The 27,929-nt window shown below is 37.7% G+C and overlaps 1 protein-coding gene across 1 annotated transcript; it reads left to right on the forward strand.

Annotated features, from left to right (window-relative positions):
• Positions 1-1,000: 1,000 nt before the first annotated feature.
• On the forward strand, positions 1,001-22,813 carry LOC104463090 (glucocorticoid-induced transcript 1 protein-like; the record flags this gene model as incomplete). Its single annotated transcript, XM_010075280.1, has 5 exons — positions 1,001-1,076; positions 1,609-1,760; positions 11,274-11,360; positions 19,489-19,602; positions 22,661-22,813. Coding segments are annotated over exons 1-5 (582 nt in total), but the record flags the coding sequence as incomplete, so codon positions are not given.
• Between the last annotated feature and the right edge of the window lie 5,116 nt (positions 22,814-27,929).

A 27,929-nucleotide genomic window follows, 5' to 3' on the forward strand; every position in this document is an offset into this window, starting at 1 on the left:
CTCTAACTTGTTTTAAAATGTTTTTTTGAACACGCTTAACTACTTACACATTTAACAAATTCCTGATAGTTTTTTTGCATGTAATATGTACCTAATGAACAGAGCTTTTGGAGAAATTTTCAAAACTCAGGCTGCCTGAGAGAGTAGTGCAGTGCCGTAGCATGACAGTGAAAGTTGGAAGAATACTTTGTGGGTATGCAACCTTTAGGTACACTTGTGTTTCGCGTTTAAAATTGGTTGCCTTTATTTTGGATTTCAGGCTTCTTTTGATAGTTCAAAAATCTTTCTTAAAATGCAAATTTGTCACAATTGGTATCTTATAAGGACAGATATGTTTGTAGGGATTTGATTTATAGATAAGGCAGTCAAAACAATTATATTGTACAAAGGCAGCATGATATACTACCATGCTTCCAATTCACAGCATTATTTAAACTCTTCACCTCAAATGAATAGCTAATGAAGTGTTTGAGCAGCTCTACGTTTCTCTGAAATGGTCTCGTTGAACATTATCGTGTTCATATATCATACTAAGGCATGCTGTATTAGTGCAAGCTATACCCTTATCATTGTGCTGAATGCTGTATGAAACATTGATGATGGAGTCTGCCTTTTGAGATCCAGTGATTCTAGATGATATACAAGGAGAAAATGCATATGGAGGTCAGTGGCCATGTTTGGGCTCAGAAGTATGCTAGCAGGTCTACTTTTGAGTTGTGAGCAATGAGTAGGGTTTGGTGGGTTGGATCAGTGCACAGCATGTGACTAACTTTAATCTGGTTTGCAAACTTCTTTTAGTAGAGGTGAGCAAAACAGACAGTGGCTGTAATGTTGGGCTTAGGTTGGCTTATGTATATGAAGTAATTTTGCCTAAAGGACAATGCAGGACGATCCAGAGAGCATGCTGTAAAACTCTGTTCTTTCCCACATCAGTCTCATGAACCACCCTACTCTCTGCTTTCCAAATGAACGGCAGGAAAAATTGTTCCGTGATCTAGGTATGTCGGGAGAGAAGTACAGGGAGGAGTCAAAGATTGCAGGAGCTGTGATAGCTGTGATGAGTGAAGACAAACATGGTAGCTGCCTTGACCTGAGCTGTGTCAGAGGGAAATACAGTCACACGCTTTCAGCTTGCTAAGGCCTGTACTGGGATCTTGAAAATAATATGGAATGATGTACACAAGAGCAAGAAATTGGATATGCATCCTAAGAATGATAATTTTTGTCATGATGTGTGTTTTAATATTTAGAAAGCTAAGCAAACTGACTTTTAAAGTAACCTACTGATACTATATTTTCTCTTTCTGTATGTCTCCCTCTCTGAGTTGCATCATTGCTGTATTTAAATTTGATGGTTTTTGTTGATGAAAATATATCACGTAAGTAGCATGGTTCTTTGCAGATATGAACACTTTAAGCATTGTTTTTTGTAACAGTTAAGTTTTCCCTTTTGGATTTTTTTTCTCTGTTGTCTGATGTTATTTGCTTTGATGTGTTGGCATTCTTTTCAGCTTGGCATTTGGACAAAGGCTTCAGATAGCTAGCTTTTAACATTTCACATCAAATTTAGCCTGACTTTTTTGTTGATTTTGTTCTGGTTTTCTACAGTGGACAGGCCAAAATCCCAGCAAATCAGAACTTCTGGTACCATAAGGCGAACTTCTTCTTTGGACACAATAACAGGACCTTACCTCACAGGACAGTGGCCACGTGATCCCCACGTACACTACTCTTCATGTATGAAAGATAAATCTACTCAGGTAAAAGCTGTAAAACAAGACAACAGAGATGTTTTGTATAATTTATGTCTTCTCAATAATACTGAACTAAGATCTGGAATCTTAGTTCAACTTAATTCCAAAGAAATGTGGATTCACTTAATTTTATTATAAATATGAAGTCCTAAAAATAGAGTACAGTAGTGTTTTTTAGTCGTCAGTTCAGTAACATGGCATGCGACAGATGATTTTATGCTTTTAGAAAAGAGTTGTTAAAAATAATTTTCTTTATGTGGGCTGATCTGTTGAGGCTCAATAAGCAGATTTCAATATCAGCCTTGTATCTGGTTTATTTTGAAACTGCTATATGCAGAATTGTGATGAGTGTTATTTAAAAAAGCAAATTCCATAATAGTAGTGGCTGACAAACTAAAGATTTTACTAAATCATAGTATTGAATCTGTGGGTCTCAAAAAGTGTATTTTTCTGTGTAGGGGGGAGGAGGAGGAGAGACATTACTGTTAAGAAGAATAGATTAGTTTGCCACTGGATGGGAAATCCAGAAGAGGGAGCTGGGAGTGAGCTTCAATATGGTCTTGAGATATCCTCTCTGCAGCGTAGTTGCAAGAAAGACAAATAAAAATGCACTGTGGAAGAGTTGCCTTTTGAAGCCAGACATTAGAATGAGAGCCTTACCACCAGCTACAAAGGGAAGGCTACTGAGATTTTTTCTGGCCTGATACCTTTGTGATACCCTTGAATCCTCAGGGCTCTATCCTTAGGAGGAACCTCTGGCAGGTAGGCTGCTGTGGCATTCATAGTGCTCCAGTGCTCAAAAGGTGAATGTTGTTTCTTGCTTGACTCCTCCTCACATTGGATCTTGTTGCCTACAAAAAGATATTCACTATCAAACAGCTAAAAACATGTACTTCTAAAAAAACCCAGATTATTAGCAAAAGAGTTGTATTCTTGGTTTTTCAGTAGTGTCATTAGGGTATGGAGGAACTAATCTGAGTTTGTGTTCTTAACTAAATTGTAAACTAGAAAAAACTAGCTATCTTTGGTTATATTTTCAGTCTACAGGCCATGTAGGGATGGCTGTTAAATCAGTTTTCTATCTCTTGTGCCATGGTTCTGGTCCATTGTTATGATGGGTGTCCTGAAAAGAAAAATGATACTTCTGACGTCCTACCTTTTGCTTATAACTCTCTTTTGCCATTAAGAATTGTTTTTAATGGAAGCTTATGTTGTCACAATGATACCTTTAAAATACCAAGGATTTTTCTGTCATAACTTCACTTCTAGGTGTATAGGTTTTGGTTAGTTTCTACTGACTTGCAACATATTTGTCAACAATTCTGCCACCATTTTAGTCTTTTGTGTAATACTGAATTTCTCAGGCCAAGTTAGAATGTATAAATAATTTTCCACGTCTTTACAATATACTGTAATGTAGTGCAGGAAGCCCTCTGATGGGGGAAGGATAAGCATAGAATGCTTAGAAAAGAAAAAAAGATCTGTCTGTACGTTCCAGAAATCCTTTTTAATCAGTTTGGGAATCTGATGGTTAAAGTTGTTCAAGGAAACTGTTAGGAAGTGTGGTGGGGCTCTTTAACAAAATGCTGTCTTCTTGACCTACTCATTGATTTTGAAACCAGCCAGCCAGTTTTAGCAAAAAGAAGCAGCAGCAGTCATATTTACTGTCATGAAAGATCTACTTGGAAAGCTCTTAATCCTGAATTTACTTCCAAGATGCCTTCCTTTCACAATACTATACTTTGAAAGTCTTCCTGTTTTGAAACCATAATTTCCATGGAGGAGATTTTTGGTAGCATGCTTTGTATTTACTGCATTTCTTAACCCCTCTTTTAAAACATGTACCCATATCAGACTTCACAAATACCCTTATGAATAGAAAATTTAGAATACTTAAACATTCAGAAACAAATCTTTTCAGTAGTTACAGAAAAGAGAAACAAATTTGTTCTCTAAATATTTGAGCTCCAAGCATTTGGCAGTAAAATTGCTTTCCTAGTTAGCTCACGCAAGTGTTTAGGTTATTTGACCTGTTGGCTGGCACCCTTTGCCTCATTCAGAAGCAAAGCTCAGGGATTAGAAAAAAAAAAGTTTTACCTTTTCAGCATAATAAAATGTAACAGAGAGGAAAGGCAGTACTGTTGTCATTACAAGCTGAAGTATTATTTCAAAGGTACAAGGGCAAGGAAGTTTCATATTCTGTATTTGTGTCATTGTCTTCTAACAAGGAATTACATTAGCTGTCTTTGTATTCAAATTATGCAAAAATCAAGCATTTAGCAGTGTTGAGTAGAAAAACATGTGTCTTGACTACTCATGACTATATAAATATGTAAAATGTAACAAGCCACAGTGACTGGAACAACAAATTCCAGTTTTTTTTAAATAGTTTATCAGTAGGGAGGCTTGTAGATGATCACAAAATATTGACTTATGTTTTGGTTGTGTGGGTTTTTTTTTTTTTTTTGTTGATTGACCTCTGTGTAGTTTGCAGTATATCTAATTTCAAGAACTAAGGAGATGAGTTCCAAGTAGTTGATAGAATGCATGCATGTCAAACTAAGTTAAATTAAAACCTTGCTCTTTGCCTGAGTACCAGGACAAGTGCTTCTACTACTTCATGTTTGTTGGCTAAGTAACAGTTTAGCTCATGGGAGTTCATATAGATTACCGTAGCTAAGAGTAATAACGCTTGATAGTTTAGCAGAGTGGAAGATGGTAAGAAACAAAATAAATAAAAAGGAGATAATGAAAATCAATAAACCAGTATTTTTTGCATGAGCATGTTTCATTGGAGAATAAATTATCTCTTGTTTTACTTCTAAACTCATGAACAATACTGTCAGTATAACTTACATTGTAGGTGGAATAATTATTTCTCTTTCAAGGGTATTTTTTCTTCCTAATTAAAGATTAATTTAAAATGCAAATTTTGTGCAGTTTCATGAAGGTGGTGATTATGGCTGTTTCCAGTTTCTTCGAATTCTTGTATTTCAAAAAAGGAGTCAGATTCAAGTTTTCACTGTGATCAGATGAACCTTTAATGAGTTCCAAATCCTTGTTTCCCACTTAAGTTATTTGAACCTGTATAGTGCTCATGAATAAAATGTTTCTTCTTTTTCTAAAATTAAACCAGGATTTAAAAAAATAATTCAATTATATATTATTATTTACATAGAAGAAACCAAATTTTGTTTGGTTTAGTTTCTGTTGCATCTTGGAGAATACTATAGTCCATATTTCTGTATCCCTTTTACCACCTCAAGTGTTTTGACTGAAAACACTGAAGAGAAGTTAGGTTGTTATGTTTGCATTTTGAAAAATATACTGTGACACTATGCATTGTGACATTTATACAATTCCAGGCTTCTCAGAGTTCTACATGCATTTATATTCCTATTTGTATGTGTGCATATGCATACGACTAACTGATCTTTAAGGAGCAGCAAGTTTTGGATAATCAAGTGTATGCCATTTTATTTAGTAGGGTTTTAAGTATTTCAAACATGCAGGGAAAGTTAGTATTATAGGAAGTTATTATACTTTGTGATCCCCTTCCCAAGTTCATCCTTCCTGCTTCCCTCTCCCTTTCAGTAAAAATCAAACTTTTAATTAAGGCCATGTAAAATTCAGTGTAGCTTCCTTCCCCATTTTTTCCGTCTCTGTTGAGAGCACTGATGGAGCAATTTTGTATACTTCCCCTTCATGCTATACATGTAAGTATTTCTCCCTTCTTAGTGTAAGGAATAATTCAGTGTTAAAATGGTTATGCCTAACCTCAGAATGTGCAAAACATTTGGATAATTGTCATAGTTTATCAGTATAATTATTTGGCAGTAGCTAAATAATTTAAAAGATTGTTTATAAAGTTAAAAAGGCGATGTTAGGAATAAACATACCATGTTGATGTTATAACAAAGAAGGTTCGTCTATGTAATCTTTCTTGATCTAAATAATACAAAGAAAAGAACAAATGACCAAGTGGAATATGATTTAGTGATTTTTACCCCCCACCCGCCCAACTGATGTCTTAATCTGAATTCTAGTGTGTCTGGATATGCCTTTTTCAATGTATATGGCAGTTACTTATTACACAAACAGAAATGAAGGAAGTTTGCAAACTGTCTTTCTGCATTTTTACTTCTCTCTAAAGAATAATGCAAAGTTATTAAACTGGAACGCTTGGTTAAAATATGCTTTTGTTCTTCTTGTGTGTAGGTCAAGGCTTTAATGCAGTTACCTGTCATTAGTTACCTGAGTGTTGTTTGGTTTTGTTTTCTTTTGGGTAGAAATTTTGTTGCTTAAAAATTAACATCATAAACCAGGAGGCTCAATTAAATGAAGCTTTTCCATTGGTGTATTAGTTATCATTGATTTCATGGGATATTTTAATGACGTACTTTGGGTGGGACAAGGAGAGAAGATATATGCGTCATACAATTATGAATTTATTATTCTAACTTTTCTTAACCATTCTGATGTTTCATAGAATCATAGAATGGTTTGGGTTGTAAGGGACCTTAAAGATCATCGAGTTCCCCCCCCCCTGCCATGGGCAGGGACACCTCCCACTAGCCCAGGTTGCCCAAAGCCTCATCCAGCCTGGCCTTGAACCCCTCCAGGGATGGGGCATCCACAGCTTCTCCGGACAACCTGTTCCAGTGCCTCACCACCCTCACAGGGAAAAACTTCCTCCTAATGTCTAGTCTAAATCTATCCTCTTTCAGTGTAATGCCGTTACCCTTTGTCCTGTTGCTGCACTCCCTAATGAAAAGTCCCTCCCCATCTCTCCTATAAGGTTTCTCCAGAGCCTTCTCTTCTTTATACTAAACAACCCCGACTCTTTCAGCCTGTCCTTGTACAGGAGGTGCTCCAGCCCTCTGATCATCTTCATGGCCCTCCTCTGGACTCAATCTAACTGGTCCATGTCCTTCTTATGCCGAGGACTCCAGAGCTGGATGCAGTACTCCAGCTGGGGTCTCACAAGAGCAGGAGAATCACCTCTCTCGGCCTGCTGGCCAGGCTTCTTTTGATGGAGCCCAGGACACAGTTTGCTTTCTGGGCTGCAAGCGCACATTGCCAGCTCATGTTCAGTTTTTCATCTATCAGCGCCCCCAAGTCCTTCTCCTCGGGGTTGCTGTCAATCCATTCTTCGCCCAGCCTGTAATTGTGCTTGGGGTTGCCCCGACCCAGGTGCAGGACCTTGCACTTGGCCTCATCAAGTGGGCCTTGCCCACTCCAAGAGGAGTCATCACCTACAGTCAAATTAACTTCTAACTCTTTAGGCCATTTCTTTCTGTAAAATTTCTAGAGGGCCTTTGAATGCTTTAGAAACATCTGAAGACTCATCAGACTTTATCTTCTAGTCCTCTTGTTGCATTTCTTTTGAATGTGGAAGTTCTTCGAAAACATTATTGCTTCCCTGGTAAAACGTAGACTTGTGTTCTTAATATTTGCACCCATCCCCCAGTGTAGTTAATCTGGAATGCAGGCTAGATATAGTAATTAGAGCGAAGGGCTGGCAGTAAAATGTGAGATATTTAGAGTAATTCAGTCTTATTTTAGGTTTAGGTAGGTTGGTATTCCATGCAGTCATTCTGATCTAAATGAAGTGGAAAGAATGTAGGTGTATAACCCTGACATGGGTGGAAAAGCAAGGCAGAATTACCAAATGTGTTGGAAGAAATGCTAATCTCTACAAGGTTGGGTGAGTTAGAACAATGGTAATTGTGATTTACATTAAGGCTGAAGAGAGCAACCAGATGTGGTGTTCTCAGCATGTACTATCCCATGTGCATGCTTTAAGCATTGTGTCAACTGAAACTGGGACCATGAGCCTTCACATTTCAAAATACCAGCAATCCTCTTCTTGAAGCTGCAGCATGCATTACTTAATATTTTCAAGGTTTTCCTCCTAAAGTGTTTTAAGTCTTTGCTCTGAATATAGACTTGCAGGAATAATCCTTCAGTTTCATGAAGTTCGGTTCATACTTATGTGATGCTGTAAATTTGTTTCAGCTCTGAAATATTACCAGTTTCACAGATGGTGCATATGACCTTTCTTACTGTGTTTCTGACTTGAGGTGCAGCAACTTTGGTTTCATGCTATTGTGATTCAGAAATTTTTCTTTAAATACAGTTTTGAGTTACTTTTTTTTACTTTCATGATTTTTTTAATTTGTTTAGCACGTGGGAAGTACACTTGCAGCTTCAAATGAAGGCTTCTATGGATAAGCCTGTTTTGTAGAAGTTGTAAATAAAGAGGGGAAACAATTTTCATGAAATGTGGCATATCAGGGGTGCTGTACACCCCCATCTTATTTGTGATGTAAATTACAACATTCAAGTGAGATGCGAGGTGCTCATACATGAGCTAAACTTAAAAGCAGAATGTAACAAGTGTGGGGTTCTTCTATTTGGTTTTTGTTGTTGTTTTGGGTTTTTTTTGTTTTTTTTTTAAAGCTCTTGCTTTAACGTAAGGACTTTGGGTTCCAAACTCAAAACTTATCTTCTTACGTTGTGGATTACAATATATTACAAGCAGCAATTTCTAGGTTTTGAAGAAGACTGGTTTGCTATAATATTCTAGTAACTACTTATGTTGTGTTATTTTCTAATATTTTTAATTTTTTTCCATCTGAATATGAATAGCTCATTAATATAGCATTGCCTGACTTCCATACTGTGCTAGACTGTGCTAGGAACATCGTATAGTATTTGTAATCTAATACTGCAGATAAAATGGAGGGACACAGGTAGTCTGCCTCCTGATAGTTGTATGTATATTTTGAAAGATTATGACTTGACTCAGTTTACCAGAAATTGAAAGCAACTGTGCAATCCTTATCTCAAGGGAGATAGTATTTGAGTGAAGAGAGTGTCAGAGCATATTTGAGAAAGTACAAAATTTAGTATGAAGTGAATGGATGTTTTGTATTTGTTGCTTTTGATTTCTAATTAAATCAACTGCAATGTAAGGATTCCCACCTCTCTCTACTAACAGTCACCAGTGTTGATAAAGTTCTTCAGAGTGTTGCTATTAGTTTGTTTTTTTGTTGTTGCTATCGGGATCAATATCTGTGCTTATTAAAAAAACACAGGGAAACTCTTGCTTTCTACATATGTGTTTTTGTTTTGTTTTTTAGTGGTTTACTTCTCCGTTGAGAAATTCACTTTGGCTTTTTAGACACTTGACGTCTTTTCTCTTCTGTTTATTAGGTTGTAGTTGAAAGGCTGTGAGCTTGTAGTGATCCCTAGTACACCCTCCTGCACTATGGGTAAATATTTAAGCACCTGAAATACCTGTTTCTACTTCTTCCTGGAATTGTTCCCCAAACTATGGAGCAGTGTTGTATTCAGAAAACACTCTCTGGAAGACAAATTTTCAAAGAATTCCCTCTACATTGATGTTTTTCTGGTTTTGTATGAAGGTGTGGTTCTAGCTCTACTGGGGTTATAGTAAAATAATTTAAGAAAAGATAAATTTAAATTGGAAAGTAAATTGTAATAGATTGTGAAAGTCCATGATGTAGAAAAAGGAACAGATTTTCTCACCGTGTTCTCTAGTTCTTTGGAAATGTGCAAGCCACTTCAGTGTTTAAAAAATAATTAAAAGCAATACAACCTCTTTCACACAAGTTTCAAGGAGATGGTAAGTACCCAATCTGCAAAAGCAAGTAATTATTTGAACATGGCTCAACTAAAATGCAGAGCAAGCGAATGCAGACACAGGTAGCACGCGTGTGGCAGGGTCTCGGCTTTGGGTGGCGAGAGTCATGGGTTGTCTGGCTGAGGGACTCCCATGTTTTCCTCATAGTTTTAAATAGCTGTGTTAACTATTCACTCTTGATTTTTTTTTTTTCGTAACCACATTATCTTCTGGCTTCTTCCCCAGACCCACACAAAGAGAGTCATATAATAAATATGCAGCACCCTAACTTTCGTAAAGAGTAGTTTTTTTCTTTCCTGGGAACTTGCAGCAAAAACGTTGTTACTGATTTTTTCTGTTTTGCTTTCTAATCGCCCACACAGCTTGCTGGGCCTTTGGTGGAAGTATTCCTGGTGGTGTAAAAATAATGGAGAAGAAAACCCACCAGAACCATGGAAACTACAGGGCTGGCAGAAAACACAAGTGGGATACATAGGCCTGTGCACACAAAGTGATTTAGCACATTCAATGTTAGCACTGACGAGTTAGGTGCTGGGTTGTAGGCCATATAGTACTCTGTCAGTGCAGCGATTATAGATGTATAGCCTGTGCTCTCAAACTACAGTTTGGTGCTTAATGGGACCAGGCCTGGCCTGGTGTGCTCGGCTTGAGTGGCCTGGCCTGGAGGCTGTGGCGAGGCTGAGGAGCTGCGGGCAGTTTTTTTGTGGTGTTCTCCAAGGCAATGCCTGGCCTCCTTCCTGAGAGGAACAGTGTCTGCTATGTGTGTGGGTACCACAGAAGTTTCTAGACCCTAGAGAGGAAGCAAGAGTAAGGAAAGCTGTGGAGGAGCAGGGTTTCCATGCGTGAGAAGGAAGTCCTTCAGGGAGGTGGATCCCAGATCCTACCCGTCCTGCTGGGCTGGGGCCCCATCTCTCTTGGAGGAGTATCAGTGGTGATCCCTTCCCTGAAAAACTTCACTGCCAAATTCTCATCATTTTCAGTGGTATAGTTTTATTTCTTGTGGCCTTATTGTGAAAGATTCAGCTAATATTAGTAAGAATTGTTGGGAAAAAAAACCCTTTTCACAAATTTATACATGTGCCTGTGGCCCTGAGTTTTATATGGTTCATACCCCAAACTCTCCCTGGATTTTAGATGTTCCTGTTGCTCCTCTGGCAGCCAGTAACTCTCTTGTTCAGAAATGCTGGTGGATACCCTCTGTTTTTGTAATAGTCTTGTGCTGAATAAGCACAGAAGTTGGGAGATCTGGCTTCCAGACCCTTCTCAATCTTTGGAGTTTAACTATAGCTCCTACATCCAAGGGCAGTCCTCAGACTTAAGGGCTTGCAGATGAGGCTGGAAAAGACATGCCCTTCACTGTTCTGCTCATGTCGGTCAATGCCAAAAATAATAAAAGGTGTATCAAACTCTGTATGAAGTCAGAGTTAGCAAGAAGGAATTGATTATATGGCCCAGTGATTAAGGAAGACAGGTAGGAGAAGTGAATCCTGCCTTTTGATCTCTGAATTTGTTTGTACTTTTTTTAATCTTGTGGTTTTCTAAACTGTCCACTGAGAGAAAACTAGAAATGGATGCCAAAGTGCAGATGGAAGTAGCCAGGTAAGGTTTTTTGTGATTGTCAGGCCTCTGTTTCCTTTTTCAGTAGTGTGCATTGTCATTATCCTTTATAAATGCAAGTTTACAAAGCCCCAGTTTTCTATATTGTATTTTTAGGTATTGAGACTATTACTGCTGCATAACAGATTCTGAAATTTACTCTTCATGTATAATGCCTGAACTCTGACACTGCAGAGTTTTTCTTACCTGGGGAGTTCAGTACAGTATATTTTCTTTTTTTTTTCTCCCTCTAGACACCTAGCTGTTGGGCTGAAGAAGGAGCAGAAAAGAGATCACATCAACGCTCAGCATCATGGGGAAGTGCTGATCAATTAAAAGAGGTGAGAAGTTTTGCACAGTGGAGCTTTTCAAGTTTTGATATGCCCAAAACATTTTTTAATCCCTATCTGGAGTCCAGGAAACTAAAAACCTCTGTTGCTTTTGAAACAGATTTTACCTCCAAAGTAGGAGTTGTTTCAAGAGTGGTTGTTATTTTATACCCGTTGGTTTTCTCCCTTCCTACTGCACAGTGTCGGCTTTGAAGGAGTGGCCAGAGTGCGTGCTGAGGAACCAACTGCTTGTAGCTTACTGATTTTTTTGCTCAGAGTTACCTTAGCTAGCTTTGTATTCTTTATCACTACTCTCCTGAAAGAGGCAAAGTGTAAGTTGATATGTTAGCATATTCTTGTTCAGAAATTTCATTCAAGTTTAAGGGTGGAGATAGAGAAGACATCACTTTCATAAATGAAAAAGGAGAGTAAGTATTGATATAGTAATGCTATGATTACTCAAAATGCTCTTTAATCGTATGTATTTTGCTGTAGGCTACAAGTGCAACTAGAAACAACCCACCAAAGTGAAGTGGATTTGCATCACAAGAAATGAGATACAGTAAAATAGTCTTCAGCTCAGCTGAAGTGACAACATTTCAGTTTTTGTCCCCGTGAACTCCATTCTGTCCAGAGTTCATTTAACTCTAGCTCTGTCCAGTACCTAATAACTGGCCTGCAGTTAGCCTTGTGCCCCTGTCACGAACAGTGCAGCCTCTCTTCAAGAGCTGCACCTTTCTGTTTAAGAAATGAATCTTGTAGCATGTTCTCATGGGGTGGGACTTGGCCCTGATACTCTGGGCTTTTTGCTTTGTCTGTTCAGTAGGTCGGTAAAAATGAGAAGAAATGTATAGGTTGTCTGAGGAGATGATGTTACCGGCAATATGTAGTCCTCTTCTGAACAGCCATTAATAAGAAGAGTAGTTGTCAAAAGGAGCGATATAAGTTTAATTACTTGAATTTTAAAATCAAATTTGACAAATATGGAATCATCTTTCATTCCAGTGGTGGCAATAGCCTCATTTTTAAAGATGAGGACCTGGGCCAAAAAGGTCAGTCCGAAGAAGGTTGTTGTCTACTCCCATCTCATTGAGTACATGTTATGAAACCCATCATAAATGATTTATTAGTACATGAGCCTTCTGTTGTGTGGGTGACTTCATCTTCAGCTGTCAGGAAGCACTCAAAATCACAGATTAAGTGCCCAGAAATTAGTGCAGAAGGAGTTTTGTGTCTGAAAAGTTCTGGCTTAAACATTACCTATCAGCCCAAAGGAATTGTAGCAAGGGCAGGAGTAGCATCTGTATTTCCAGGATAACGCTTGCTTGGTTTTACTGAGAGACCATCCTTCATCTTCTGGCAGTTCCCTATCAGGTTCTGCAACAAGCAGTTTTTCTTCACCACGAAGCTGTGACTGTCAGTGATAGTGAAACCTTCAGCATGTAAGCAAGTCTCTGCCATTTGATAACAGGGATCCATTGTGCTAGGTTGCCATCCTCTTTATGGACTGACTACAGGAGAAAGATAAGAAACGTATGGCCCATGGGTTTCATGGTTCCTTTCTGATAGAACACAGTGCTGGAAAAAATGGGGCATGTGGAAGGGAATTGTTTCTGTCCAAATTCTGCAATAGCTGTTCACCCCAAAACCTGCCGGTTTCTTCTCTGGCTTATAGTTCTTTCCCTTACTCTGTTTTCCTTTCTCCAGCTTCTCAAAGCAGCTTTCCTGCCTTTTCTAGCTCCCCAGGTTCATAGTTCCGGTGTCATTCAGCATGCATTATCCAGCTAGTTCTAATCTGTCTTCCCATAATTGAACTCTTATTCAGTTACCTTCCAGCTCTTTGCCTGTTGTTTCTCTTTATTTTGTTTATTTTGTCCCTTTCTTTTTCCTTTCCCTCACCTGTAAGTCCTGGTTCTAGCTTCTCTGATGGCTCAAAGTTTGTTCAATACCGGTAGTATCTGTGCACTCAGTTTCATTGTGCCCCAGTAATCTGCAGTTTCTGGAAGGAGAAATTCTCTGGGGCAGTTTTAATAAAACTGTAATGCCCACTAGAGACAGAATTACTAGCAAATGTAGCTGCCAGTTCCAAACATCTTTCCTGAACATATGCAGACTGAATTTTTTGCTAAAACTTCACCAAACAGAAATTTTTCCAAGGGAATAGAGGGACACATTCCCAGCATAAAGGACCTCCAGAAAAATGTTTAGCTTTTTCTTCCAAAGCATTGGAAAACAGGGCTTCCCAGGTAAAAAAGCTATGGTAATGCTTTTTAGTGCATAAAATGGTAAAATTATTTCCACGTGCTTTCATTTTAATCTCATTCTTAAAATGACTTCAATACTTTTACTGAAGTCTCTGATGGGAAGGGGATAGGGGAGCTGAGTGTTGCATGGTAGACTTCAGAGAAAATTTGACAAATCTACAAGCAGCTGAAAGCAAGAGCTTAAGTAATGGAAATAAAAATATCACCTCTCCTGGGCAACTGCATTTGTTGTGAGTAGCATAGGTAACAGTAGTTCTGCTCAGCAATTTGAATTGTTTCCCATAGCATTTGACAGTAAACAAGTACATAGCTATTGACAGTTTCCTTGGCTTGTCTTAGCAGTTTGGATTCATGTTTCTTGTTCCAACAATTAATGCAATGATTTCTAGCCTGTATTTTTTATTATGTTGATATTGTAAACTAGTCAAATACTTGTATGTGTAGTTTTGATTGGTTTTGAGAAAGAAGATTGAATGTGCTTTTTTTAAAAAAAAACTGTGTTAGTTTGAGAGCTATCACAATTACATGCATTTATTTGACACAGCTGGGAGCTCTGTTTAAAAGATTTGTATTTAAAAACACTAGAAATCAGTGTATAGACTTAAGATCCGAAACAAGCAAATTAATTCTGCATTACCACATTAAAAAAAGAAATTCACTTTGAGTAGTTGAAAATTATTTTGCCCTTGAGTTGAAAGAGATGGGTGTCAGAATTGAGTCTGTCTAGCAGTTAAATAGGCAATGCTTGCTATATTATAGTGGGTCTATTAAAAAATTTACAACTCCCCAACTCTCAATATGAACTTTGTAAAGATAGAGTGCACTTTTTTTTTATCACCTCCTAACAAGATTTACTTTTTTATTCTGAAGAGATCTACTGCTTGTGTATTGTGGGTTTTTTTTTTTTGGTTTTTTTTTTTTTTTTTTTTTTTAAATGAAGTCTGGAATATAACTTGTAGGATAATGCCAGACTGCTTTCACATTATTTTCATAGATACGTGTCTTGACTGGGAGGTGAAGATTGCTATCAGAGCCTTTGTACTGGACACAAACCAAGTAGAGGTTTGCACCATTGGAATTTTTTCCCCTTTCAACCTGAATAGTTAGTTTGAAATTCTGTTGAATAGAGACAATTTTAGTTATAGCTTATGCAGAACTGAAAAAAAACAGGATTTAAACCAAATAGTTTTCAGTTTGTGTGTTTTTTTTAAGATGTGAGTATTTCAGACAGATGATTTTTCACTTCCCATAAGCAGCTCTGTATGCTGTATCTGTTACACTGACACCAACAACCGCCCATTGGAAGGTCCCTTTAATAGAGCACTTGAAAAGGACTTTGGAATAAAAGAGAATCGAATATGAGAGCTTGCACTTTTCATGTGCTTTCATATACCAATCAAAAGATTGTATTCAAAGGTTCAGGGTAGATTTCTAATGCTTGTTTTACTCTTTGACCTACTGTTTAACTTGTTTATTAACAAATGGTTCATGCATGAGTTAGAGCTTGCTCTCATTAGCGAGGAGTTTGGCTTGTTCAGCAATAGGAAGTTACTATGTTGTGTAGCCTGATTTGTGGAAATACAGCCTATTAGCTGGTAAATATTAATCAGCTTTTGGACAGCAACAGTGAGATGTGACATGTTCTTTCATATTAGTAGTCTGTGTCTAGGTCTTTTCAAATGAAAAATTATCAGGATACTCAGATTATTCCAGTGTTGTAAAAAACCGACCTAATTTGCTTTTTTCTCAGGTTTGTGCCATTAGTTATATTAGACTGCATGCATATTACAAGTGGTATAGACAAGATTCAAATTTATTTCAAGTACCCTTCTAGCTGTAAAAATATTCAGCAAGCAAAAAATGTATTTCTAGGGATTTTTCCTAACTTCTTATTTGTTTAGTAGTCTTTGGTGGATCATCTTATAGTTGTCTATATGACAGTAAAGGCTGAAACTGGAAGTTTGTGTCCTGAATGACCTGATGTAGGTTTATTACTGTTATGATGCACTGATCTTTGTGTTTTCTTGGGTTTTTTTGTTGGTGTTTTTAATAGATAACTTTATGTCATGAAAAGAGTCTTTCTGATACATCAACAATATTTTAGGGAACAGTCACTGAAAGAGGAAAGGCTGAAAACTTAATTTTTTTGAAATGTGTGCTTTGTGTTCCCTCCCATACAGCCACATCGGAGAATTTGCCAAATGTGAATTAAAATATATACTTTGAGATTGGCTACCATACATGTTTATACCTTATAAAGAAGCAAAATAATTTTAAATAATTGTATGTGAACATTGGAAATGGGTTTCAAATTGCATTTGTTCTTTGAGGAATTAATTGGGTTTTTTTTCTTTCTTTTTTTTTTAATGCCTGTATTGTATAATGAGAACATTCAGCCTGTCTTTGAGCTAGGTAGACAAGGGAGAGCGTTTTAATTGGTATACTAAAATCATTGTGACATTTTATGGATCTAAGTGCACATATGTGCAAGTCTAAGGCTTTAATGTTGTAAACAACTGGATGCTTTAAAGGATGCACATTAGATCTTTCTATAATGATTTTCGTGTGTTCCTTAGTATGATTGTGTATGCCCCAATCACTTTCATGCTCAGTACCTGGGCATTGGAAGGAAACGGTGTCCCAGCCCTTTCTGTTCTTTTTAGCTGCCCTGTTAAAATTGAGTGTTTTGTTACTGCACCTTTTTTTCCCCAGCATAGCACATTATTCCTTTCCTGCCTCGTGTCCATGACTGAACTATCTGTATTGCTGCCCTGAATGGAGTACAGTGTCAGAGTGTATTTACACCAGTGTGATGGCTGTATCTTCAAGCACATGTTTTCCTGATAGCAATCACTTGGCACCATTTTCTTTGCACAGCAAATTCCCTAGCTCATAATAGTTGTGTCCGTTGAGTGTCCAAGAGACAGGATCTGCTTCTTCTTTGAGATACTTGGTAAAACAGGTACCATCAAGACATATGTTTCAGATATGTTCCTCACTACACAGATTATATCTGCTTTTCTAAGATTATTGTACCTCACAGCTGTCTGAAGCTCATTTTGGTTATGTTTGATGCTCTGATTGTGCTTCTTGGCTGCTTAGGAAGGAAGTGAAGATAAGCTCCTAGGAAGCTAGCACAGCTACCTCTTCCTGTTAGTAGTAGTGGCTTTATTTGAGTTTGAGAAGGAAAATAGCTGTGAATAAAAAGATAATCTTGTAGAAGAGAAGAACTATTGGGATTTCAAGATTAGTTTTAGCAAGTAGTAGACTCACTGTGGAGTCCCTGTAGTGAAGAGATGGAGCATCATTTCGTTTGGAGGAATCTTCCCTCCACTCGATGCCACTGGCTGCTTGGTGTGGCTGCTCTGAACCCAGGTTGGTTTTTCTGGCAAGCCTGTCTCCCATGTCTGGAGGATGAACAAGAAATGGCAGATTCCTTTTTATATGTCCATCCTTACTTTCTCATTTTTTTATCTGGTGGTAACTACCACATCATGGAAAGCTAGGGCCTTTCAAATTCAGAGCTAAGGACAGATGGTCTGAGAATTCTTCACTGCCTTGGATATTTGGCTTAAGTGATAGTATCAGCTCCAGATACACAGTCAGATTCTTCAATAAGTTTTCCTCCTTCTCTTTCTCTCCAGTGACCCAAGAGGCCTTTTCTTTCTGTTACTGTCAAGAACCTACTGACTGTCAAAATATACATACTCTTGAGGTTGCTGAGAGAATCTCAGGTTCCAGGGATCTGTGATTCCTTTCAGGATATCAGAGCTTCAAGGTTATGGTCAGTCTAGAGACATATCAGCCTATTGACACCTTCCCATTTAATGCTTTTGCTGTCCACATTTTACATTGAGAGGCTATATTCTCAAAGATTCACAAGCTGTTTGCGACAGAAATCAGTCAGTCAGATCTCTGAGGTGGTATTCTATAGATATTTTTTTATAGCATGCTCCTGAGGAAAGCTCAGAAAGCTAGATTTAATTTAAATTTAAAAAAAAAAGGGTATTTAACTTTTTAACTAGGAGGAAGCGCACAGCATCAAGGAGAGGCAGCAGAAATGAAAGATTTATGTACAGCGCTCTCCCTGCTTTCTGATTATTCTTGTAGCGATTCATCTCAGTCCACAGCTGTCCTCTGATCTGGGCATCATTTTTCTCTTATTTTTTAAAGTTTTTAAAGGGGCAGATGAAGATTATTTCTCCGTTCTCCTCATTCTCCAACATTCTGATGTAAGACATAAATCTTTGTAGATGTATGTATACTTACCAGGCCGGTTACCTGCTTGTTCCATCTCTCTATGGAGCTAAACTCCTAATTGCCACTACTCCTGCAGGGAAAATGAGGAAGTTGTGGACAAATTTTTTTTTTTTTTGGTAGCAATGAAGTATCTCTTCAGACTCCTTCAAAGTTTCTTCCAGCATGGTGCCTGAGTTGCACCTTTAATCAAGACATTAGTCTCCCAGTTCTCTAAATCTAGCTCCTCTGTGTTAGAAACTAATTCACATTAGGGCTCTGTCTTTCTCATTCTACACACAGACCCTTTTAGAAATCTGAACTGTTTGTCTGTTGTTGAAAGATCAAAGTATTCAGCCATTTCTGAGTAGCAGTTCTCTGAATGTGGGTAATGAGCTGTGGCAAGACTTGATATGCAGCCTGAAAGGTGGATCCTTCTTTTGTAAGTGGTAGCAGAAACATGACAAAGGAAAGTCCACACCCTGGAGCAAAGCTCCCTCCAAACCTCTTCACTAAATGCTGTCATCTCTTACACTATGAAGTGATGTGAAGTGACTGTCTACCACAGAGTTGCTTTGCAAGAGCACTAGTGATATATTTAACTACTTGGAGTTAACCACAGAGTGCATGTACTTGTAAGCTGTCACTCAGAAAGAGAGGTTACCTTCCAGCTGATGAAGTTCTCTGAAATATGAATTATGTGTGCATTCACTTCTCCTTACTTGCCTTTCAGGTTTTAAAAAATTGTATCTCTAGCTGAGTTAAAAATGAAATGGGGCCATGCATGCTTTGCCTTATGTACCAGTATGCTGACTATGAGGACTTGAGCCCAAAGGAAAAAATTATCCAGGCTTAAGGAAGTGTCCGTACCTGTTGTGTGAATTTGCACGTAGTCTAAACTTCTGAGACAATGCTTATAGACATAAATACTTGGTGTCATGTAGAAATTATCCAGGAGGAATAAAAAAGTGGAAGAATCCCCAGACTGAATTCTTTGGTTTCTGTTAAGGAGCAGGTCAAATGGATAATGGCTTTAGCTGCATTTGACCTTTAAAATATGTAACTTTTGATTAGACATCTTTGCAGCAGACAGCAGAAAAGATAATTCTGTCTGCCTGAAGGAATCTGTGATAATTTAGCCTGCAGGGAAATGCTATTTAATAAGTTCTCCAGGACGAGCATTGCATATTGATCACCAGTTGTTTGTGAAGGCTCTTTGCTTTTGTGATGAATTATCACTGGAAAACTCTGGTTCGGTTTAAGATCAAATAAACTAAACTGTAGGCTTCATAGTCCCCAGTTTAAACAAGTTGTAGGCCAGAAATTGCTACAAGCTGTCATTATGACTACTTTTGTTTACATCATTTGTTACAGTTCTTGTTTGTAAATGAGGAAGTTTAGTAATTAAACTAAGCCTGCTGTCATATTCAGGTTCGCAAATAGGGCAGATACTTTGGAGACAGTATCTAATAAGCAGGAAAAAGCCGTAATTCTCATGCTTCAAGGGAAGGCAATCCCCTATGCTTGTAAAATCCTCCAAAGAAGACTTCAGATGTCTGTGATTCATGTTATATAGGAATATTTGAGCGTTCATCCATTCCTTAACTCATTATCACTTCACCTGAATTTATTTCCAGCAGATTGCCAAACTGAGGCAGCAGCTTCAACGCAGTAAGCAGAGTAGTCGTCACAGTAAAGAGAAAGAACGTCAGTCACCTCTCCATGGCAACCATATAGCAATCAGTCAGTCTCAGGTAAGTAGATAGAAAGCTGTTAATACAAGTAACTACCTTAGCTGGGTTGTCTGAATAGCCTGCTGTTTCTTCCCATCTTCCTTCTGTTTGTTTTCTTATGTGGTACACTGAAATGCTTAACAACCTGGTATCATTACATCTTCACTGAAATTTGTCTGATAGTCATATATAATAGAGCTAAATTATTTTAAGATACTGTAAAAATTCAGAGCATGGCCAGATTAGACTGTTTTTCCAGGAATAATACATACTTGCTTCCAAGACTAATTCTTGTGGTACCCTTTTGAAATTCTCTGCTTCCCTGGACGGTATTTGCTTATCAGTTTTGCAACCCAATTTCATCTGAGCTGCTTAAGAAAAATAAAAATAGAAAAGAGAAAGAAAGTAACAAGCGTAAGCCGTATGGATTGTCAGCCCAACAGTTGATCAGTCTTTGAGCAGCAAAACCGAACACTAACTGGCTCGTTAGGAACAGACTTATAATTCACCTTACCATCTGTTCATCAGTAAAAGATAGCAACGCTGTATCACCAGAGATTCGAGGGAAAATCTCATTTCCTTGTCCTTTTTTAGGAATCTTTATGATACTTTGCTTATTGGTCAGTTCCTGGCCAGAGAGGTGGGAGATTTCCACGTGACATCAAGTAAAACAATATTGTGGTGTTTACTTTCTGAAAACAAAGTGATAATTCACCTTGAATTTAAACTCAACTGAAATCAAGGCGCTCCTTGTCACAGTGTGACTAGAGGATCTGTCACACTACAGGTTAAAAGTCTTTTTCTTCATGGTTTTGTCTAGTGCATACCTGTTGGTTGTTATGGTAGTCCAGAGTCATTGTCAGTACAGGATCCTGTCTTCTAGCATGAGAGTTTGTGGTTGCAGTGGCTATGTTACAGTACAGTTACAGTATATTTTGAGAATCTCTATCATATTAAATGGAAAAATTGCTGTCATCATAGGCCTGTTCTTGTTGCAGACACTATGACTTATTGTAAAACCTCAGACATAATCTTTAGGAGGCAAAATCCTATGTCCAGATTATGTTGATAACCATTCTTATGTTCTATACCAATGGGCATTGTGATGACAGGATTTCTCTCCAGCCGTCGGTCTATGGATTTGATGTCCTCCTCACTGAGAGGTTAAGCTCAGGCTCCTAGTCTGACATCTTCTGTTTTCTGTTGTCTTATTACTTACCTATTTTTCAAAGTGATGTGTGAGTTTAGGCAAAGTTGAATATAGTTGATCATTTTAACACTAGCCTGGCTAAGACAATTTTTGTTTACAGGTTCATGTTCAAAAAATTATAAAAATTTGCCTGTACTCTGAGTATATCTATATTTCTCCTATTATAAAGATTCTGACACATACGAAGAATAGCTTTGGGCATATTACCTGGCCAAATTGCCTGACCATGAACCAGTTTCTCAGCAGAGGGCAATGGAGGATGCCCCATGCAGTGTCTGTTCTAGCCATCGCAAAATGGCAGTGAAACTGAAACCCAATTACAAGTTCTAAAGAACTCAGGCAAGGTTCAGTCAGTGACTTCAAGAACCTTAAGCCACTTACAGAAAACAGTTAATCTAGTCTCATTTGACAGCGTGGACATATGAGTCCTGGTTAAATTTCACCCAGAGTGAATCCTTTACTTGGACCCCATGTTACTTAACAGGCCGCTATTTGAACTCCTGAAATGTTGGTTCTGTCATTGTATTTCCTGACTGCCTTTTTAAATAGCTAGTGTTTAGAAAGGAGAGGCTGAACCATGATGGCTGATCCTTTATGTTCCTTCTTCTGCTTGGAACAAAACTCGTGGTTAAAACCTAATCTTTTGATGAAGACATATAGGAAATTTATATTCTTCCTGAAACATTTATGCTTTTATAATGAAGGATCCCACCACATTTTGTATAGAAAAGGGTTTCGCTTTCCATCTCAAAGTAAGCTGTTGCAGGTACCTGTGCCACTCTTTACAGTCACAGTAAAACAGTCTTTGACACCGACTGAAATTCACCTAGGACATATGCTTTGAAGGAACATTCTTTAGCACTTGAAGCTCACTTTATGAGGGCTCATGCAACATTTTTATTTCTTAAGAAAGTGTTCTCTGACAAGGCCAGTGGCGTTTTCAGTTCTGGCGCTACTGTGGGAAGCCGTCCTGCAGACACTGTGTTTTGTCAGTCAGAGAATGCCTCCACACAAGTGACATGCACCTTTGGAGCTGCACATTGTGCAAGGTTCATTTAGCAAGAACCCAGAAAATAAATTTTACATTTTGTCTTAAGCATCCTATGATTCTGTGAACAAGAGGAGAACATATATTGGGAAGTGAACACTGTTTATGGCTGTCAGCGTAGGTGTATCTATGCTATGTAGCTGCTGCCAAGGTAAAGCTTCTGAGGTCGACTGCGCAAGATGCATGTGCGCTCTTGTGAATGGTTCCTGCTGGTAACAGAGCTCCACTCCAACAGGTTTTTCTGAAAACTGTACTTGTATTTATTTACATGCTTGATTCTTAAACTCCAAATAATTTATTTTAAGACCTTTGATGTGACGTTCTGAAGAGCTGTAAGCTAATGAAATTAAAGGTTCAGAATTAATGCCTTATTTTTCATTCAATAAAGCCAACCAAAAGAGAATAAAAGTGCATTAAGTGAATATTTCAGTTGAGTGGTTAAGCTTTAGGAATGTTGGGAAATGCCTTTTGGTTCCCAGTTAAACCATCAGCATCAGCACCCCACATGCTCCTCATCCCCTTACTGCCTCTTCTATAGTCTATATGTCCGGGAGGTACGTATACTTGCCTACTTAATGATAAGCGAAGTAATAGAATGCTTTTATTATAGAACACTTCCTTGAGTTGAGTAGAGGTGATTTTAGTGGCTTTTGATTTATGCAAGCATTTCTTTTTATCTGAATTTGACAAGTAAAGTTGGTCTTCTAGAGGGTAAGATTAATACACAACTTCTTGCTTTTTAGAATTTTTTAGTACTGGTCTCAGACTTCTGTCTTTATTCAATTTTACAGCTTCAAATCATGTTGCTCTCTACCTTTTAGGCTTCTGTTTCCAGATCAGTCCCTATGCCACTGTCAAACATTTCAGTGCCAAAATCAACTGTTTCACGTGTGCCGTGTAATGTAGAAGGAATAAGCCCTGAACTGGAAAAAGTATTCATTAAGGAAAACAGTGGAAAAGAAGAAGTATCCAAGGTAAGCTGGTATTAACATGTTTATGGTTGGTTTTTCTTGGTAAACTATAAACAAATGAGAAATATTCCTTGTGAGATACCTTCCTTGTGGTTGACATTTCAAGTAATTTTCTTCAAAGAAATGTTTATGTGAAAATTTTGTTTCAGTGTTTTAGGGTGGTGTTTGTTTTTTGTGTTTGTTGTTTTTTTAAAGGGCTTCTGGGGAATCATACTTTGTTTAGAATGCCTTTTCTGTAGAGAATTTGAAACTTTTTGTGCGAAATGCAAATGCTTGAAAATTCAGGCTACAGTAGTAAGTAATTAGAGGTTAGAAGAGATTAATTTATTTGCTCCATTTTGCATTCCTTTTCTTAGGCAAGACTTAAGTTTCCTGTGCTATGCTCTGCTTTTTGGTTTTAATGCATTTTCTTCCATAAATTGAATGTGAACCATTTCACTTCCATGACACCACTGTGATCTGTCATGGGAGATCTCCGTATCAGAAATACTGACAAACAGGGAAGCTTTGCATACGTGGGAGAACTGGAGCATTGTAATTGTCATTGAGGAGGACTGGACTGCTTAGATGACACTTAAAATGTGAAATACTTGGTTTACAGATACTGTTTCCTAAACAGATAATGAAAATTTTCTGCTATTTTCTGCTCTTACTGTTTTTTCTAATATTCTCTAAGATGTAGGTTGTTTTCTTGTGAATGGTCATGTAATAGCAATTCAGTGTACAAGTCAAGCTATGAAACTTTAATCAGATCTTTAAGACTCCCAATACTTGATATTTGTAGATTTTCATTTTGTCAGTAAACCTAAAAAGCTTTGGAATAATCTTGGCTTCTCCAGAGACTTGGTTGTGTGAAAGCAGTCTTAAGAGCAAAATACTGTAGTAGTAGATGTTTTATGCTAAGTTTGCTTTCCTAAGGCTGTCTCATCCCTCTAGGAGGGGTGTGTGTTGTAACAGGGCAATAAAGACAAAAACCAAACACACAAACTGAAACAGAAAGCCCAAATCAATAAACCCTGTTGCACCATCTCCAAAGAGAGTATAAAAATGTATGTATTGCAGTGCCACCATTGATGTTACTATGGCTAGGGTTGTTATCTCCTATGGTTAGAGGAGATTTCATTTATTTATCAGACAAATCATCTTCATAAATGTTGTCCTTGGGCTTTAACAGCTTATTACTTGGGATACAGAACTCAAGTCTCATAAGTTACTGAATATATTGGCTCTGATCCAGCAAAACAGTTAAGCACATACTTAAGTGCATTGTTGGAATGGAGCCAGAGGTGCTCAGCAGTTTATGCAACCAAGGCAGTAGTGAACCCTTCTTCCAAACATCTAGCTGGGGAGAGTCTTCAGACACAAAAGAAAGCCGTAAATTAGACATTGCCCTTGAAGTCAAGTCCATCTTTGTGGGAAGAGGGTCGTTTCCTGCTATGTAATTTAATTTAGCTGAAGTCTGTTCTAGTGGGACATAAAGTGGCACTCCTAGTCTTTGAGCTTACTAGATTTCATAGCCTTACTTACTGAAGATCATAATAAGAATAATTGACTCAATCTCACTGCTGGTGAACTTTCTCCTAATACAAGAATTTAGCTTCTTTTTAGCCTGGGGGAATTGGGGCAGCTAGGTTAAAGGTTAGGAATTACTGAACAGAAGATAAACCATAAGAAACCAAACTTCATTAGTTTTACTGCTACTGACACAGTTTGTTTTTCTTTCAATTTTCTGCAGTTCTTTCTAGCTGTAACATTATGTATTTTTAGAAAGTGATTTAAAATAGCAATATAAGGTAGTTGGTTGCTTTGGGTGATGTGTGAGGATAAATTACTCTGTAGACTTGCTTGCTAGATTGATGTGCATCTAGATTTTCAGCTGGTTTCTCTTAGCCTGTTTCCGCATTTACTTCACAGTTTTAACAATGCATGTTCAAGCCTTGATTTTCGTCTGAATTGATCTATCCAGCTGTATAAAATGCTTTGTGTCCTATTATGAATCTTCATTAATTTGCCAGGAAAGATTTGGGGAATAACATACAAACTGATAAAAGCACTGAGATGGGATATTACCTTTATTTTAGGTACAGCTCACTACCTAATTTTTTTAATTTATTGGGTTCTTTTCAAATTTGGGTACTACATTAGTAGTTTTCTGATTAATTTAATTTCAATAACCATGTTTGGGCAGTCTCAAGTAAAATAAAATGCATTTAAATACGGTTAACTTTTAAAATTTTAGTCTAGTGTTCTTGAATTTTTTTCTATTAGTGTCTCATCCCTTCAGCATAAACTTGTGATTTTTTCTTAAAGCAGTTTCTTATTTCTATATTGAAATCAGACTAGGTGATATATAGGACAAAAATAAGCTTAAGGTTAAAGCAGTTTTATGGATAGTTTTATGGATGTTACTTGAATTACTTTTTAAATGTAGCTCCCAGTTAAAATGAGTAACCAGTGAAACTTTCCTCCCAGTTTCCTACTTCCTTGCTTAGTCTTCAGATACACAAATCAATCTTATTTATTTTTTAGACTTATTTTGTTGGTTTTGTAGGGTATGATGTCACATACTTTCTGTTTTCCCTCTGGCTGATGTGACTTTTTGTAATCCTATTTCTTAAAAAAATGTATAAATTGATTTGGAATGTCTTCCGTCTTACCTCTTTGACTTCTAGTTCTTGAAAATGCTCCTCTTTGGGTTTTTTAAATAATATTTTAATGGTAATAGAAAGGGTACTTATAGAAGTCAGGTGCTTATAAAAGTAAAAGTAATTATTGCAGACATTGGTTTTGCTGTTTTTCTGTTTCACAAAGGTAGTTGATGATACGATAATGCCTTTATGTCATTACCTTTTAATAATCTAGTTGAGCACAAAGTTTAGAGGGATTGCGTTGTAAGTGGTCAAAACGTTCAAAAAATTAGTTCTTTTCAGTTTAGCAATGTATGTGTACATTTTTTCAGATCATTCATCTTGCTTAGTTAGCTGCAGGTATTATCTTTTTTCTTTTGTAAAACCAAGTTAAAGTTGGCTTTTTTGAGTCACTTCTTAATCGCCTCTTTCTCCTCAGATTTATTAATAAACACTAATTAGTTTTCTAATGCATTTATTCAAAGATCCTGGATATATTTTCCTTCCTGTTTTGTAACTCCTTGATTTGCTTTGCAGGAAATTGTGATGGTATGTCTCTGTTCCCACCATAAACTGTAAGAGGGAATCAGCTTTTTGTGAAGTTGTGACAGACTTCAGATAGCTTTTTCTACTTGTGTGTTTATTTAGAGGCACATCTAAAAATATGGATAACTTTTTGTACTTCAAATTCTTACTTCCCGAGTACATAAGACTATGTTGTTCTTCCACATGTGGAAGAACATCTGTGTTATCCTGAAGTCATTAATTATGTGATCACTTACTGTTTTTTTTCCCTCCCTAGAATCCTTGCTTTACTAGTGAACGTAGAGCATAGTATATGCACTTAATGAGCAGCTTTTTGCTGCTTTTGTTTTCTCCTCCTTAGATATATGTCCTAATGCTCACTCTTGAACCTTTCTTTGAAGTCAGAAATCGGAATTTCTCCCTGGGTTTTTGCTTCTGTATAATAGGAGAGTGTCTGAATTTTTGTTCTCTTTTTATCACACCTGTGTAAGAAGAAAGATCATAGAATCATAGAATGGTTTGGGTTGGAAGGGACCATAGAGATCATCGAGTTCCAACAATCCTGCTATGGGCAGGGACCCCTCCCACCAGCCCAGGTTGCTCAAAGCCTCATCCAGCCTGGCCTTGAAGACCTCCAGGGATGGGGCATCCACAACTTCCCTGGGCAACCTGTTCCAGTGCCTCACCACCCTCACAGTAAAGAATTTCCTCCTAATATCTAGTCTAAATCTGCCGTCTTCCAGTTTAAATCCATTACCCCTCGTCCTGTTGCTATGTGCCCTTTTAAAAAGCCCCTCCCCGTCTTTCCTGTAAGCCCCCTTCAGGTACTGGATGGGTTAGGGTTCCTTATCCAGCTGGTGGTCCATCCATCAAATCTGTATTTTTCCAATTTGGCCACCAGGATGTTGTGCAGCTGTTATCTGCACTTTACGGATGGAGAAACACAAATCCATCATGCTTCTATAATGTGATTCTTCAGGTAACTCAGGATACTGCATGTCATTTTAGCAGTTTAAAGTGCAGCTTCCACAGTCTCCCTCTGCATCTGTGAACATTGGAGACTTTTGTGAATCAGCCCTATATAGACTGGGCATCCAGAAAAGATACCATAAGAGAGGTTGGTTCAGGTGACTTCCTGGCATCTAACAGAATTTTTGTGGCAGAGACAGAAATAAAAACACTGTTTTGCACAGCAGTTATTTTTTTGGTTACATTAGTTTTAAGACTGTTTTCTTTCTACAACTTCAGTCTTGTTTTCAGCCTCTCTTCTGTCTGTGTAGCAAAGGATACGATGCTTCAGGTCCATCTTATGCATTGAATGAGTCATGGCCTGTTGGGGGTGATGGAAATAGCAACATGTAGTCATGTTCTAAGGCATATGCAGTGTGAACAGAGCTGTTGGAACAGACCACACAGCTGTGTCCAAACTTTTCAGCCTTTACGTAGCAACTGTAATGTTGTCTTTAAAGTGTGTTTCTTTGCTCTTAACTGAAATGTGAAATTGTATTAACTGGAAGGCTCCTAAGAAGAAGAGGATCTTCTTGCTCTGCTGTGTTTGCTTCTTTGTATAATATGTGGTCGTTTTCTGGCTACACTATTGCTGAAAAGGGGAGAACAAGATACTCGGACAACAGTTTTCATGTTCTCATTGCTAGCAGAAGTGTTGGTCTGAATTTTAGGCTGTGAAACAAGCTGTTATAGCTTTGGAATATATGGGGAAGAGGAAAGCAATAAAATAAAAATGTTCACTTGAAGTGGGGAGGAAAAACACAATTTTTTTGTAGGCAGAACATTTAAGCTGTTCTTTATGGCTTGAATACAATCCTCACTGAAGTGAGGATAAAAATGGTATTTAAATCTTGCTGTCATTTTTTCACCTTTTAAGCAAAACTGTAATTCTCATGTGATATCTTGCATTTAAAGCTGCGCTGTCTTTATCATAAAGTTCATTTTCCATGGCAAAGGAC

Source organism: Pterocles gutturalis, unplaced genomic scaffold (genome assembly GCF_000699245.1).
Source record: "Pterocles gutturalis isolate BGI_N339 unplaced genomic scaffold, ASM69924v1 scaffold16557, whole genome shotgun sequence".
Classification (NCBI taxonomy): domain Eukaryota; kingdom Metazoa; phylum Chordata; class Aves; order Pterocliformes; family Pteroclidae; genus Pterocles; species Pterocles gutturalis.